Here is a 17,883-nt window from a genome sequence, read left to right as displayed (position 1 = left end):
TATTTTACTAAAATTTAAATAAATTAATTTTAAAATATACAGAGCATTATTTCCCAAAGTCGGATTGTCCCGGGGAACGTTTTACCGACTCGTATTCAAAAACCAGGTCCGACCGCCCGTCCCTTGGGATACTCTAAGGTTCGGATTCCTGTAATGCAGTTCGAAATTTTTGCTCGAAAGCGCATGCATACGTAACAAATGAGAGTATTCGATAACAACTTGCCTTTTAAAAAAATTATAAATTTGAAATAGAAAAAGTATATATTTTAAATCAACAAACTAAAAAATTTCTTAAATTAAAACAAAAATAACAAAGAAAAGAGAAAAGACACATCGGGATATGTGAAAGAATTTTATAAAAATAATTATTATATTATTATTATATATTATTATTATATATAAAAATAATTATTATATTATTATTATATATTATTATTATTATTATTATTATTATTATTATTATTATTATTATTATTATTATTATATTTACTTAAATGTAAAAATCTTGTATTAATAGTATCATTGTATAAAAGTGCATCTCATTCAACTAAACGATTTGAAAAAGTTAAGAAGGGATAATTATTAAATATTATATGTTAATATTATATAATTAATAGAAAATGAAAAAAAAAAAAAAAATGAATTAAGATGACAAGATGCATTTAGAATTTCCGTTTAAACAAATAGGCCGACAAGCCGTAAACATGATATATGTAATCATGTAGTCATGTATCTAGCTGGCGGCGGTCGCTGTTAGTAGCAAAATCGTTTTACACGTGTTTTTTTTCTTTTTCCTTCAACTTTTTTTTCAAGTATTTATGGACTTTTTTTTTTTTTTTTTTTTGAAAGGCAAGGTTAGTTGTTAGTTGTTAGACTCGAACCTGGGTCACTCTCGAATCCATGAAACATGGATACCAATGAAGCAAGGCCTCATTGGCCAAGTATTTATGGACTACTATACTTTCGTTTTCATTTTCAAATTTCTCACACAACCATTTCCTTTTCTATGTTTTAGTATTAGTATGCATTTCGTGTTTGTAAAGGATCCAAATATATACTCCAATATTATTACGTACATGACCTTATATTCCTTCGATTTCTCTTATTGGTTATCGCAAAAATGAGGAGGAACTGTAACTTGGAACTCAGCCTTGTGCCGCCGTCCGCGTTTGGTTTTTCCCACAACGACCACCACTCTCTAAAAAACGATAGGTAATTTGTTTACTTGGTTAAGTTTTTTTCATATCTTTCTCATTGCAGTTTACTACGGTTCTCTACGTATCTAATACTTTTTATGTTCTGTTAAATACATTACGTACAAAGACCAATTTAAAGGGATCGATAATGAAAGTCAATTTTGTTAATTAAACGTAACGTAAATGGACTCATAGTTATACTTACATTTCAAACACTTCGAGTATGAATTTAATTACATTATATTCTAATTATTAATCACATGCGATTTAAGTATTTTACTACAGTACATTTTTTCTATCCAACGATGTTCACGTAAAAATAAATCTTGTTAATTTAGTACTAAATAACAAAAATATACACGTATGTGTACATTACTTTTATGGGCAAATGGCCCGAAAGGGTTACCTATGTTGTCAAATTTGACAATCAAGGTAACCCCCAATTTGTCTAAGCCCGAAAAGGACTCTATTTTAATTTTTGCTCGCTAAAAGGACTGCGTGTTTGAAAATTTTAAAATTGGGGTAATTTTTTGCCATCTGGCCAACATGTCATCAAAATTTTGCCAATTGGATTTTCCATGTGTACATTTATATTCCATCTGTTTAATTGAGTTTCCATCTGATTAATATACAACATACACCAAATCGACACACACTTTTACACCCAAATTGAATTGGGAAAAAAAACCCTAATCGCTCCACAATCCTAAATCATCAACAATTTCGCTATCTAAATTGCAGAAGAATCCCAAATCGTAACTTCATGGCGTCAATTAGGGTTAAATATCACGGTTACTTTAAAATGGATACTTTGACGTATAGTGGTGGTGGTGAAGTGACCTTCGAAGATTATGATTTTACTAGGTACGGTATTAGAGACTTTGAAAATAAGATTGAAGACGTTTTAGAAACCGAATGGAAATCTTTATACTATTGTCTACCTGAGAAGAGTATAAATGATGGTGGCTTGAAATACCTGGTAACTGATCGAGACATGAGAAAATTAGTTGAAGTTGCCAGTAAGTCGAAGACAACTATTGAAGTGTTTCTTGAACATCATGGAGTGGATATGGAGGAATATATGGAAGACGATCCTCTATCTGAAGGTGAGTATAATTCTGCCTATGAGAGTGAAGAAGAATTGAATAGAAGTAGTTCGTTGGTTTTATATAAAGGAAAGAAAGTGATTAATGAAGAAGGGGAAGTGAATAATGATGATGTTAATGATGAGGATGTCAATGAAGATGCTGATGACACTAATAATGAAGAAGATGCTGAGATGCAAAACAACAAACCATTCGACAATGTAGATGATGCAGATGAGTTTGTTGTGATGGATGAGGATGCTAGAATCAAGCTGGAGGAGTTCAATAAAATGTATCCACAGCATGATCCAAATGTTCACTGGAAGTCAATGCGTCCACGTAAAGGAGAAAGGTTTGCCAATATTTCTGAATTTAAAAATTGTATCATCAATTATGCCGTAAGTAATGGTGGTAATGTTGGAAAAACAAGGGGGTGGTAATGTTGGTAAAACAAGAGGTGGTGGTGTTGTTCTTAGGGGTGGTGGTGTTAAGACAAGGGGTGGCAATGTTGTTAGAGCAAGGGGTGGTGGGGCAGCTAAAATCAAAGTGTTGGATGAAATTCCATTGACTCCAAAGATAGTAAAAGAAGCACAAAATGAGTGAAGAAGAGCAAGTGATTAAAGATCAAGTGAATGAAAATGAATCATTAAATGAAGATGCATCAATGTCTGAAGGGCCATCAATTTTAAATGAACATGATCAATTACTTGCAGACATAGATGAAGAACTTAATGGTACATTTGTTGCAAATGATGAGAAGACTGCAAATGATAAGAAGACTGCAAATGATAATGTTGAAGCTCCTAAACCAAAGCACAAACCATTTGTCCCTCCTAAAAGAAAAAAATCTGAGAGAATCCTGCTTTTGAAATTAAGCAAAAATGTGGTGTCAAAAGATGGGTCTGGGATGTCTGAAGTGAATCCAATCAAGCTTACTTAGATGGTGCCAAAAGATGGGTCTGTTATTTTGTTAATTATATTAAATGTTGCAAGTTTGTTTATGTAATGAATGTTAAGTTTTTTGTTATGTATTTTTCAACCTGCACAATGTTGACTGGAATGTAATGTTGATTAGTATGTAATGGTGACTAGTATGTAATGTTTATGTAAGTTTAGTTTAAGTATGTGAAATTTATGTTAGTTTTAGTTGATGAATGCAATGGTACTCTTTTGTTTGTTTGTATTAGAATCTACTTTACTTGGAAAAGCTGCTGCAACTTCACTCTTGTTTTGAATTTGATTCCCTTGTTTTGTCACAATCAACAGCCTACATCTTTGTTTGTATTGGTTTACTTTTGTAGTCTTTGAATAGAAGGTCTTTTGTATTCTTTTGTTTCAAAATTGCATTCAATTTGCATTAATCTAGCATTCAACTATATTACAACAACCACATTAAACGAATGTTTGCTGTCAAATGAAAATGCATTAATATCATAGATCAAAACACTTGCTTTCATTACAATGCCATCTACTTCTAGTACATAATTCATTACAAAAAACAAATACTACAATGGCATTGTTCCAGATTCAAGATCAATTAAGCTTTCTTAAAATAAAGCAAAGATAAAAACAACAATTAAAATTCCACAAATCCACTTCCACATTTTGAGCTTCTTCTTCATGTTACCATTTTCTGCTTCAACTCGTTTTTTTTCATCAATCAATTCAACAAAATTTCTAGTATACCATTCATTAGACAGCTCTGGATCCATCCATTGGAAGAAGGTGCATCGTTGATCAAGAGAGAGCATGTAATTTGGGCAACTCCTAAAACGACGTGCAGGGTTCGTTCTTGTTGAAGAAACCCATAAACCTGCAACATCACCACAAAAGCATCTTCGAATTCCATTGTTGTTCATCTTGTTTAGCAAAAGAAAAAGAAGGATGGAGAAAGAAGATGGAAAAAAGTAACCCTAATTTGTTAATTGGGGATGGGGATGAATGGTACAAGTGAATAAATAGATGGGAGGATTAAACGGTACAAGTGTAATTTCGTAAAAAAAAAAAAAAATACACATGGAAAATCCATTTGGCAAAATTTTGATGACATGTTGGCCGGATGGCAAAAAATTACCCCAATTTTAAAATTTTCAAACACGCAGTCCTTTTAGCGAGCAAAAATTAAAATAAAGTCCTTTTCGGAATTAGACAAATTGGGAGTTACCTTGATTGTTAAATTTGACAACATAGGTTACCCTTTCGGGCCATTTGCCCTACTTTCATTTGTATTCTTTCTAATATATCTTGAACTCGTACTAGGTTTCGTTTAGTGATTCAGCTCTAAATTAGTGTCTGCGAAATTTGTTATAAATAAGTTGTGAAACGTATTTTGTTGGTTGAAGATAAATCTGTTGTTTACGGTTCTTATTTTGAATGTTTTAGTGAGAAAATAATTATAAATGGAGATTCAAAGGATAAGCAACACCAGCAGCTGACGATTTTTTATGATGGAAAAATAAGAGTTTGTGACGTTATGGAGCTTCAGGTCATTTTCTAACCAATTATTTTCTTTCTTTTTCTAAAAGACGAAGTTAAATAAAAGAGGATGCCTCATAGTCGGTACCTAACTTTTCAATCATTTTCAACCATTTAATTGCTATTTCTCAATTTAATTAATTAATTAACCTTTTATTTTGAAAAAATGATAACATAAATAATGTATTTGAAGATCAACGAGAATATAAGAAATCAGGCCTAAAAACTAATTGATTGGTTCCCACTACTTTTCCGAAATTTAATGACTATTTTTTTTTTTGGATTAGCGAAAAACCTTCTATTAACGAGTACATTGACTTTCCCATAGATAATAAACTTCAATTAATCAAGCTCTTTTAACGCCAGGATCTGATACCGGGTGAATTGCGCATAAGGCGCACCCTCTGATCACACTCACTTTTTGAATGAAATGACTTTTGCCAAGATTCGAACCGAGTGGAATTTAATAACTATCTAACTTTCATTACTATAGAAAATACATAAAAGAAAAAAGTGGATACAAAGAAATTTTATAATACAGTTCGACCCCCGTCACATGTTTGAATTGAAAGTTTGGAATAGTCATGAAAGAATATAAAACAATCACGCACATAAGTCGATCGAGTATAAGTTTTAGCAAAGACAAATTTTCTTATACATACAATTTAAAGATTATGTTTTTGTAAGTTGTGAATGAATTGATTGATTTACAGAGTGCTTGTACATCGATATTTATACACATATTTGACACCTAACGGTGAACTAATCTAGGGACTAACTCTTGGGTTGTTTCCCTGTTATCCGTACAACTTAGCTATCTAGCTATGCTATTCTGTTGGTTTCTGTTGTACAATAGTTGACTATCTACTGAAACATAATACTTATGGTACACGAATAATAATACTATGTTACATGACTAATAGGGTCCCGCAGTCGAATCGGGAGGAAGGCGGACGTTGAGACTGGAGCGAAAATCATCAAATAGTAATCTTGGTAAACCTTTGGTGAAGATATCCGCAACTTGATAGCGTGACGGGACATGTAGGATACGTAGTTGACCGCGAGCTAGTTTCTCTCGTACAAAATGGATGTCGATTTCAATATGTTTGGTGTGTTGGTGTTGTATTGGATTGTTGGCGAGAAAGATGAACTGACATTGTCACAGTATACTATCGTTGCTTTGTCGAGAGGATGATGAAGTTCTAGAAGTAGATTACGAGGCCAACATGATTCGGATACAACATTAGCGATGCCACGGTACTCGGCTTCCGTGCTAGAACGTGAAATTGTAGGTTGTCGCTTAGATGACCAAGATATTAGATTGTCCCCGAGGTATACACAATAGCCGGATGTGGATCGACGTGTGTCCGGACAACCGGCCCAATCGGCATCCGTATATGAAATTAGCGAACTGGTGTTTGTTTTGGTCATGTGTAACCCGTAATGTAGAGTCCCTTTGATATGCCGTAATATTCGTTTTAACGCGGCCATGTGAGTATCATGTGGGTTGTGCATGTGGAGACAAATTTGTTGGACCGAGTATGATATATCGGGCCGCGTAAATGTGAGATATTGTAGTGCCCCCGCTAAACTTTGGTAAAGAGACGGATCAGCATATACATTTCCCAGATGAGTGCTTAGTTTCGATTTAGTTTCAACAGGTGTTGCGGAAGGTTTACACGTAAGCATGTCTGCTCGTTGTAATATTTCAGTTGCGTATTTGGATTGATGGAGAAACAGCCCCGAAGTGGTACGTTGGACAGAAACACCCAAAAAATCGCTTAAGGGGCCAAGATCTTTCATTGCGAACTCGGTAGATAGATGTTGTAAAATCGATGTACGTAATTTAGTGGATGAGGTGACGAGTATGATATCATCAACATAAAGTAGGAGGTAGGCGATATCTTTGTTGTGTTTGTAGACGAATAGTGAATGATCACATAAACTGTGTTTAAAACCGAGTGTAGAAACAAAATTTGCGAACCGTTGGTACCATGCGCGCGGTGCTTGTTTTAGACCATAAAGAGATTTGTTGAGTCGACACACGTGATTCGGATACTTAGGGTCCCGGAATCCCATCGGTTGATACATGTATACCGTCTCATTTAAATGACCATGTAGGAATGCATTTTTAACATCTAGTTGGCGAATATCCCAAGCATGTGCTAGAGCTAAAGATAGTACCACTCAAATTGTAGCGGGTTTAACAACCGGGCTGAATGTTTCCGTACAATCGACTACGACCTGTTGTGACCTGCCATCACCAACCAAACGAGCTTTGTATCGCCCAAAAGAACCGTTAGAACGAAATTTATGTTTAAATATCCACATAGATCGTATTATATGCATGTTAGGTTCACGAGGTATGAGATCCCAAGTCTTATTATTAATAAGAGCGGCAAATTCATCGGTCATGGCAAGCTTCCAATTCGAGTCTTGGAGGGCCTCATGAGGTGTTTTAGGAATGGGAGATACTTTAGGAGTAGGTGACGTAGTTGTATTTAGGTTGTAGGGAATTTTAGGTTTGTAAATATTAGACTTGCTTCTCGTGTGAATCATGCGTGGAGGAGAATTGGGAGGAGAGTTAATAGGTGTTGGAGCACGTGGTTGGGATATTTGAGGTTGGTCAGTATGTGCATGTGAGGATGAAACAGGCACAGAGTATGTAGGAGTATGCGTATGTGATTGAGAGGGAGAGTTGGGCTGGGAAGTGGATAATGGTGAAGGAGTAGGCGAGGTCGTTTGTCCAGTGGGCTGTGAGGATTGAGTTGTGTTGGTTTGGGCCGAAATGGATGTGGTTTGGGCAGAACTGGTTTGGGCCGTAGGGGGCGAAATGGTGGGAGGGAATTGAAGTAGTGTATATGGAGAAAATTGTTGATGTAGAAAATCGTAGGCAGAGGCTTTTTGTATTTTTGTAGAAAATGGGAATTGAGTCTCATCAAATAATACATGTCGTGATATAATGATCTTTTTCGTATTAAGGTCGTAACATTTATATCCGCGATGAGATTGTGGATAACCAAAGAAAACACACGGGGTAGAGCGGGGTCGTAATTTATTAATGGTGGTGGAGGGATGGAGTGGATAGCATAGACACCCAAAGGTGCGTAAGTGTGTGTAGTCGGGGTTACGGTTGTATAGAATTTGTGTTGGGGAATTGTATTTGAGGGTTTTAGTGGGTAGTATATGTAGTGACCCGAACTTTTCCATGTTTATATATATTAATTGAGATTGATATTTACATGATTAAATGTTTCCAACATGTTAAGCAATCAAACTTGTTAAGACTTGATTAATTGAAATATGTTTCATATAGACAATTGACCACCCAAGTTGACCGGTGATTCACGAACGTTAAAACTTGTAAAAATTATATGATGACATATATATGGATATATATATAGTTAACATGATACTATGATAAGTAAATATATCATTAAGTATATTAACAATGAACTACATATGTAAAAACAAGACTACTAACTTAATGATTTTTAAACGAGACATATATGTAACGATTATCGTTGTAAAGACATTTAATGTATATATATCATATTAAGAGATATTCATACATGATAATATCATGATAATATAATAATTTAAAATCTCATTTGATATTATAAACATTGGGTTAACAACATTTAACAAGATCGTTAACCTAAAAGTTTCAAAACAACACTTACATGTAACGACTAACGATGACTTAACGACTCAGTTAAAATGTATATACATGTAGTGTTTTAATATGTATTTATACACTTTTGAAAGACTTCAATACACTTATCAAAATACTTCTACTTAACAAAAATGCTTACAATTACATCCTCGTTCAGTTTCATCAACAATTCTACTCGTATGCACCCGTATTCGTACTCGTACAATACACAGCTTTTAGATGTATGTACTATTGGTATATACACTCCAATTATCAGCTCTTAGCAGCCCATGTGAGTCACCTAACACATGTGGGAACCATCATTTGGCAACTAGCATGAAATATCTCATAAAATTACAAAAATATGAGTAATCATTCATGACTTATTTACATGAAAACAAAATAACATATCCTTTATATCTAATCCATACACCAACGACCAAAAACACCTACAAACACTTTCATTCTTCAATTTTCTTCATCTAATTGATCTCTCTCAAGTTCTATCTTCAAGTTCTAAGTGTTCTTCATAAATTCCAAAAGTTCTAGTTTCATAAAAATCAAGAATACTTTCAAGTTTGCTAGCTCACTTCCAATCTTGTAAGGTGATCATCCAACCTCAAGAAATCTTTGTTTCTTACAGTAGGTTATCATTCTAATACAAGGTAATAATCATATTCAAACTTTGGTTCAATTTCTATAACTCTAACAATCTTATTTTAAGTGATGATCTTACTTGAACTTGTTTTCGTGTCATGATTCTGCTTCAAGAACTTCGAGCCATCAAAGGATCCATTGAAGCTAGATCCATTTTTCTCTTTTCCAGTAGGTTTATCCAAGGAACTTAAGGTAGTAATGATGTTCATAACATCATTCGATTCATACATATAAAGCTATCTTATTCGAAGGTTTAAACTTGTAATCACTAGAACATAGTTTAGTTAATTCTAAACTTGTTCGCAAACAAAAGTTAATCCTTCTAACTTGACTTTTAAAATAAACTAAACACATGTTCTATATCTATATGATATGCTAACTTAATGATTTAAAACCTGGAAACACGAAAAACACCGTAAAACCGGATTTACGCCGTCGTAGTAACACCGCGGGCTGTTTTGGGTTAGTTAATTAAAAACTATGATAAACTTTGATTTAAAAGTTGTTATTCTGAGAAAATGATTTTTATTATGAACATGAAACTATATCCAAAAATTATGGTTAAACTCAAAGTGGAAGTATGTTTTCTAAAATGGTCATCTAGACGTCGTTCTTTCGACTGAAATGACTACCTTTACAAAAATGACTTGTAACTTATTTTTCCGACTATAAACCTATACTTTTTCTGTTTAGATTCATAAAATAGAGTTCAATATGAAACCATAGCAATTTGATTCACTCAAAACGGATTTAAAATGAAGAAGTTATGGGTAAAACAAGATTGGATAATTTTTCTCATTTTAGCTACGTGAAAATTGGTAACAAATATATTCCAACCATAACTTAATCAACTTGTATTGTATATTATGTAATCTTGAGATACCATAGACACGTATACAATGTTTCGACCTATCATGTCGACACATCTATATATATTTCGGAACAACCATAGACACTCTATATGTGAATGTTGGAGTTAGCTATACAGGGTTGAGGTTGATTCCAAAATATGTATAGTTTGAGTTGTGATCAATACTGAGATACGTATACACTGGGTCGTGGATTGATTCAAGATAATATTTATCGATTTATTTCTGTATATCTAACTGTGGACAACTAGTTATAGGTTACTAACGAGGACAGCTGACTTAATAAACTTAAAACATCAAAATATATTAAAAGTGTTGTAAATATATTTTGAACATACTTTGATATATATGTATATATTGTTATAGGTTCGTGAATCAACCAGTGGCCAAGTCTTACTTCCCGACGAAGTAAAAATCTGTGAAAGTGAGTTATAGTCCCACTTTTAAAATCTAATATTTTTGGGATGAGAATACATGCAGGTTTTATAAATGATTTACAAAATAGACACAAGTACGTGAAACTACATTCTATGGTTGAATTATCGAAATCGAATATGCCCCTTTTTATTAAGTCTGGTAATCTAAGAATTAGGGAACAGACACCCTAATTGACGCGAATCCTAAAGATAGATCTATTGGGCCTAACAAACCCCATCCAAAGTACCGGATGCTTTAGTACTTTGAAATTTATATCATATCCGAAGGGTGTCCCGGAATGATGGGGATATTCTTATATATATGCATCTTGTTAATGTCGGTTACCAGGTGTTCACCATATGAATGATTTTTATCTCTATATATGGGATGTGTATTGAAATATGAAATCTTGTGGTCTATTGTTACGATTTGATATATATAGGTTAAACCTATAACTCACCAACATTTTTGTTGACGTTTTAAGCATGTTTATTCTCAGGTGATTATTAAGAGCTTCCGCTGTCGCATACTTAAATAAGGACAAGATTTGGAGTCCATGCTTGTATGATATTGTGTAAAAACTGCATTCAAGAAACTTATTTTCTTGTAACATATTTGTATTGTAAACCATTATGTAATGGTCTTGTGTAAACAGGATATTTTAGATTATCATTATTTGATAATCTACGTAAAGCTTTTTAAACCTTTATTGATGAAATAAAGGTTATGGTTTGTTTAAAAATGAATGCAGTCTTTGAAAAACGTCTCATATAGAGGTCAAAACCTCGCAACGAAATCAATTAATATGGAACGTTTTTAATCAATAAGAACGGGACATTTCAGTTGGTATCCGAGCGTTGGTCTTAGAGAACCAGAAAATTTTCATTAGTGTGTCTTATCGAGTTTGTTAGGATGCATTAGTGAGTCTGGACTTCGACCGTGTTTTCTTTAAAAATGATTGCTTAACATTTTTGTTGGAAACTATATATTTTTAACATATGAATATTATGTGATATATTAATCTCTTAACGTGTTTGATATTATGTGATAGATGTCTACCTCTAGAACAAGTCCCATTGACTCACCTAATAATAATGAAGAGTCAAATGTAAATTGGAATGATTTGTGGACTGATTCACAAGTTCCCGAAGAGGAACCGGAAGAAGAGTCGGAACCGGAAGAAGAATCGGAACCGGAAGAAGAATCGGAACCGGATGAAGAAATAGAACCGGTGGGGGAAATAATAAAACGGTTAAGTAAAAGAAAATCCTCAACCAACCGACCAAAGTTAATTATGGTCAATGGTGTTTCCGCCAAGGAAGCAAAATATTGGGAGGATTACCAATTCTCCGATGAATCGGATTCCGACGAGAATTCCGATGATGTTATAGAAATTACCCCAACTGAATTTAAAAAGGCAAAAGAAAATAATAAGGGAAAGGGCATAAAAATAGAGAAATCTAATTCCAACCCCGATGAACTTTATATGTATCGTCAACCCCCGAAGTCCTTAAGTTGTAACAATGACCCGGGAACCTCTAAACCACCAGGTTTTTCTAAACCAATGTGGACAACGACGGCTCGTATTAGGGGAACATCATATATCCCTATAAACTTGGCAAAACGAACCAAAACCGAAGAAGAAGAAATGAGCGAGTCGGAATAAGATAATTGTATTCGTGTGGTGTAATATATGTAATATAGTGTTCTTATGCTTTATGATATATGTAAAAATTGCTTGTATTAATAAGTATTTTTTTTTATGAAACTAACTCTTGTCTATTTTACAGTTTAAAAACACAAAATGGATAGACAACCCAATATTTTAAGAGACCTACCCGGAGACATGATTGATGAAATCTTGTCTAGAGTCGGCCAGAATTCTTCGGCACAACTATTTAAGGCGAGATCAGTTTGTAAGACATTCGAAGAACGTTCCAAGAATGTCTTGGTTTATAAGAGACTTTCGTTTGAAAGATGGGGGATATCACATTGGGAAACCCATAAGTTACGATGTGTTTACTTTGACGCATATATTGCGGGGAACCCAAATGCTATTTTACGCAACGGGTTAAGAAATTATTTTGACTCAATATATCCGAATATTGGACTTCGTGATTTAGAAAAAGCGGCTAACATGCAACATAAAGAAGCATGTTATGCTTACGGATTAGTAATGTTCGCTTCTCACCAAAGTGAGAACAAGAACATCGGGCTACAACTATTAAACAAAACGTTTCCACAAGTGACGGAGTCGGTAATTGGGGTAAGAAATGAGGTTTTTAGATTATTACGGGACTGTTGGACATTACGTAACCCTCGTCCCTTTGATGACGTTACAACACGCTGTCTTATCAACGGCCATAACGGTTATGTTGCACAAGACCAAGGATGGGAAGTAGTCCTAGTAAAACCAGAATGCATGACTTGTTTCTGGACGTATGAATTACGTGTCTTTATTGCCTTTGCCGAACGACTTGTGTACTAGCTAGAATTATCTTCACAACTATCTTGTATCAAAGTTATTGTGTGCTATATTTCATGCTTTATGTAAAATAAGCGGTATTGTAAGTTTGTAAAATATTGTATAAAAGTTTGAACGCGAAATATTATTACAATCAGTTTTTCATATAGAATTGTAGTAGTTGAATTGTATATTAGCTACTAAGTATGAACTTAACGGGTAGGTACTACCCGAATTTAAACTTATAAAACGCTAATATGAAGAAAAAGCTTTTATAAATGAGTTCATATTATGCTACGAAATACTATTAACTACTCTTAATATTCTGTATGATTAACTTGTTCCATTTAACTATTTTGAAGGAAATGGCACCGACTACTCGACACACCGTGAATATGAATGAAGAGGAATTTCGTACTTTTCTAGCTTCAAACATAGCCGCAGTACAGGCTGCGCTACATACCAACAATAACCTTGGATCTAGCAGTACAGGAAATCGTGTAGGATGCACCTACAAAGAATTCACTACCTGCAAACCTTTGGAATTTGATGGAACCGAAGGACCGATCGGATTGAAACGGTGGACCGAGAAGGTTGAATCGGTGTTTGCCATAAGTAAGTGTACTGAAGAGGACAAAGTGAAGTACGCTACGCATACCTTCACAGGTTCTGCGTTAACATGGTGGAATACCTATCTAGAGCAAGTGGGACAAGATGATGCGTACGCACTACCGTGGTCAGCATTCAAGCACTTGATGAACGAGAAGTACCGTCCCAGAACCGAGGTCAATAAGCTCAAGACAGAACTAAGAGGGTTACGAACCCAAGGATTTGATATTACCATGTATGAAAGACGATTCACAGAATTGTGCCTATTGTGTCCGGGAGCATTCGAAGATGAGGAAGAGAAGATCGACGCGTTTGTGAAAGGATTACCGGAAAGAATCCAAGAAGATATAAGTTCACACGAGCCCGCCTCCATACAACAGGCATGTAGAATGGCTCACAAACTAGTGAACCAGATTGAAGAAAGAATTAAAGAACAGACTGCTGAAGAGGCCAATGTGAAGCAAGTCAAAAGAAAGTGGGAGGAAAATGGTGATAAGAATCACCAATACAACAACAACAGCAATCGCAACAATTATCCCAACAATCGCAACTACAACAAACGGCCCAACAAAAACAACAACAACAACAGCAACTACAACAATCATCCCAACAACAATAATAACCGCAACAACAACAACAATCAGAAGCAGCTATGCCAAAGGTGTGAAAGTATCACTCGGGGTTCTGCACCAAATTTTGCAACAAGTGTAAAAGAAATGGTCATAGCGCGGCGAAGTGTGAGGTCTACGGACCAGGGGTTAATAGAACGAAAGGAACAAATGGTGTCGGAACGAGTAATGGCGGAGCAAGTAGTGTCGGAGCAAGCTATGCCAATGTAGTTTGTTATAAATGTGGAAAACCGGGCCACATTATTAGAAATTGCCCAAACCAGGAGAACACGAATGGACAAGGCCGCGGAAGAGTTTTCAATATTAATGCGGCAGAGGCACAGGAAGACCCGGAGCTTGTTACGGGTACGTTTCTTATTGACAATAAATCTGCTTACGTTTTATTTGATTCGGGTGCGGATAGAAGCTATATGAGTAGAGATTTTTGTGCTAAATTAAGTTGCCCATTGACGCCTTTGGATAGTAAATTTTTACTCGAATTAGCAAATGGTAAATTAATTTCAGCAGATAATATATGTCGGAATCGAGAAATTAAACTGGTTAGCGAAACATTTAAGATTGATTTAATACCAGTAGAGTTAGGGAGTTTTGATGTGATAATCGGTATGGACTGGTTGAAAGAAGTGAAAGCAGAGATCGTTGGTTACAAAAATGCAATTCGCATTATACGAGAAAAAGGAAAACCCTTAATGGTGTACGGAGAAAAGGGCAACACGAAGCTACATCTTATTAGTAATTTGAAGGCACAAAAACTAATAAGAAAAGGTTGCTATGCTATTCTAGCACACGTCGAGAAAGTACAAACTGAAGAAAAGAGCATCAATGATGTTCCCATTGCAAAAGAATTTCCCGATGTATTTCCGAAAGAATTACCGGGATTACCCCCACATCGATCCGTTGAATTTCAAATAGATCTTGTACCAGGAGCTGCACCAATAGCTCGTGCTCCTTACAGACTCGCACCCAGCGAGATGAAAGAACTGCAAAGCCAATTACAAGAACTTTTAGAGCATGGTTTCATTCGACCAAGCACATCACCGTGGGGAGCTCCTGTTTTGTTTGTCAAGAAGAAAGATGGTACATTCAGGTTGTGTATCGACTACCGAGAGTTGAACAAACTTACCATCAAGAACCGCTACCCACTACCGAGAATCGACGACTTATTTGATCAACTACAAGGCTCGTCTGTTTATTCAAAGATTGACTTACGTTCCGGGTATCATCAAATGCGGGTGAAAGAAGATGATATTCCAAAGACTGCTTTCAGAACACGTTACGGTCATTACGAGTTTATGGTCATGCCGTTTGGTTTAACTAATGCACCAGCTGTGTTCATGGACCTTATGAACCGAGTGTGTGGACCATACCTTGACAAGTTTGTCATTGTTTTCATTGATGACATACTTATTTACTCAAAGAATGACCAAGAACACGGTGAACATTTGAGAAAGGTGTTAGAAGTATTGAGGAAGGAAGAATTGTACGCTAAGTTTTCAAAGTGTGCATTTTGGTTGGAAGAAGTTCAATTCCTCGGTCACATAGTGAACAAAGAAGGTATTAAGGTGGATCCGGCAAAGATAGAAACTGTTGAAAAGTGGGAAACCCCGAAAACTCCGAAACACATACGCCAGTTTTTAGGACTAGCTGGTTACTACAGAAGGTTCATCCAAGACTTTTCCAGAATAGCAAAACCCTTGACTGCATTAACGCATAAAGGGAAGAAATTTGAATGGAATGATGAACAAGAGAAAGCGTTTCAGTTATTGAAGAAAAAGCTAACTACGGCACCTATATTGTCATTGCCTGAAGGGAATGATGATTTTGTGATTTATTGTGATGCATCAAAGCAAGGTCTCGGTTGTGTATTAATGCAACGAACGAAGGTGATTGCTTATGCGTCTAGACAATTGAAGATTCACGAACAAAATTATACGACGCATGATTTGGAATTAGGCGCGGTTGTTTTTGCATTAAAGACTTGGAGGCACTACTTATATGGGGTCAAAAGTATTATATATACCGACCACAAAAGTCTTCAACACATATTTAATCAGAAACAACTGAATATGAGGCAGCGTAGGTGGATTGAATTATTGAATGATTACGACTTTGAGATTCGTTACCACCCGGGGAAGGCAAATGTGGTAGCCGATGCCTTGAGCAGGAAGGACAGAGAACCCATTCGAGTAAAATCTATGAATATAATGATTCATAATAACATTACTACTCAAATAAAGGAGGCGCAACAAGGAGTTTTAAAAGAGGGAAATTTAAAGGATGAAATACCCAAAGGATCGGAGAAGCATCTTAATATTCGGGAAGACGGAACCCGGTATAGGGCTGAAAGGATTTGGGTACCAAAATTTGGAGATATGAGAGAAATGGTACTTAGAGAAGCTCATAAAACCAGATACTCAATACATCCTGGAACGGGGAAGATGTACAAGGATCTCAAGAAACATTTTTGGTGGCCGGGTATGAAAGCCGATGTTGCTAAATACGTAGGAGAATGTTTGACGTGTTCTAAGGTCAAAGCTGAGCATCAGAAACCATCAGGTCTACTTCAACAACCCGAAATCCCGAAATGGAAATGGGAAAACATTACCATGGATTTCATCACTAAATTGCCAAGGACTGCAAGTGGTTTTGATACTATTTGGGTAATAGTTGATCGTCTTACCAAATCAGCACACTTCCTACCAATAAGAGAAGATGACAAGATGGAGAAGTTAGCACGACTGTATTTGAAGGAAGTCGTCTCCAGACATGGAATACCAATCTCTATTATCTCTGATAGGGATGGCAGATTTATTTCAAGATTCTGGCAGACATTACAGCAAGCATTAGGAACTCGTCTAGACATGAGTACTGCCTATCATCCACAAACTGATGGGCAGAGCGAAAGGACGATACAAACGCTTGAAGACATGCTACGAGCATGTGTTATTGATTTCGGAAACAGTTGGGATCGACATCTACCGTTAGCAGAATTTTCCTACAACAACAGCTACCATTCAAGCATTGAGATGGCGCCGTTTGAAGCACTTTATGGTAGAAAGTGCAGGTCTCCGATTTGTTGGAGTGAAGTGGGGGATAGACAGATTACGGGTCCGGAGATTATACAAGAAACTACCGAGAAGATCATCCAAATTCAACAACGGTTGAAAACCGCCCAAAGTCGACAAAAGAGCTAAGCTGACATTAAAAGAAAAGATATAGAATTTGAAATTGGAGAGATGGTCATGCTTAAAGTTGCACCTTGGAAAGGCGTTGTTCGATTTGGTAAACGAGGGAAATTAAATCCAAGGTATATTGGACCATTCAAGATTATTGATCGTGTCGGACCAGTAGCTTACCGACTAGAGTTACCTCAACAACTCGCGGCTGTACATAACACTTTCCACGTCTCAAATTTAAAGAAATGTTTTGCTAAAGAAGATCTCACTATTCCGTTAGATGAAATCCAAATCAACGAAAAACTTCAATTCATCGAAGAACCCGTCGAAATAATGGATCGTGAGGTTAAAAGACTTAAGCAAAACAAGATACCAATTGTTAAGGTTCGATGGAATGCTCGTAGAGGACCCGAGTTCACCTGGGAGCGTGAAGATCAGATGAAGAAGAAATACCCGCATCTATTTCCAGAAGATTCGTCAACACCTTCAACAGCTTAAAATTTCGGGACGAAATTTATTTAACGGGTAGGTACTATAGTGACCCGAACTTTTCCATGTTTATATATATTAATTGAGATTGATATTTACATGATTAAATGTTTCCAACATGTTAAGCAATCAAACTTGTTAAGACTTGATTAATTGAAATAT

General features: G+C 35.7%; 1 protein-coding gene across 1 annotated transcript in view; it reads left to right on the top strand.

The window, feature by feature from the left end:
- Positions 1 to 1,120: 1,120 nt before the first annotated feature.
- The window catches only part of LOC139871555 (protein TIFY 5A-like), an 89,528-nt gene continuing 72,765 nt past the window's right edge, over positions 1,121 to 17,883 (top strand). The window contains exons 1-2 of the mRNA XM_071859264.1: positions 1,121 to 1,212; positions 4,664 to 4,766. Of these exons, the coding sequence (XP_071715365.1) occupies positions 1,121 to 1,212; positions 4,664 to 4,766 (195 nt within the window). The remainder of the gene's footprint in view (positions 1,213 to 4,663; positions 4,767 to 17,883) is intronic.

This window comes from Rutidosis leptorrhynchoides, chromosome 1 (genome assembly GCF_046630445.1).
Source record: "Rutidosis leptorrhynchoides isolate AG116_Rl617_1_P2 chromosome 1, CSIRO_AGI_Rlap_v1, whole genome shotgun sequence".
NCBI lineage: Eukaryota > Viridiplantae > Streptophyta > Magnoliopsida > Asterales > Asteraceae > Rutidosis > Rutidosis leptorrhynchoides.
The sequence above is the reverse complement of the archived record's forward strand: the minus strand, read 5'-3'. Positions and strand labels throughout refer to the sequence as shown.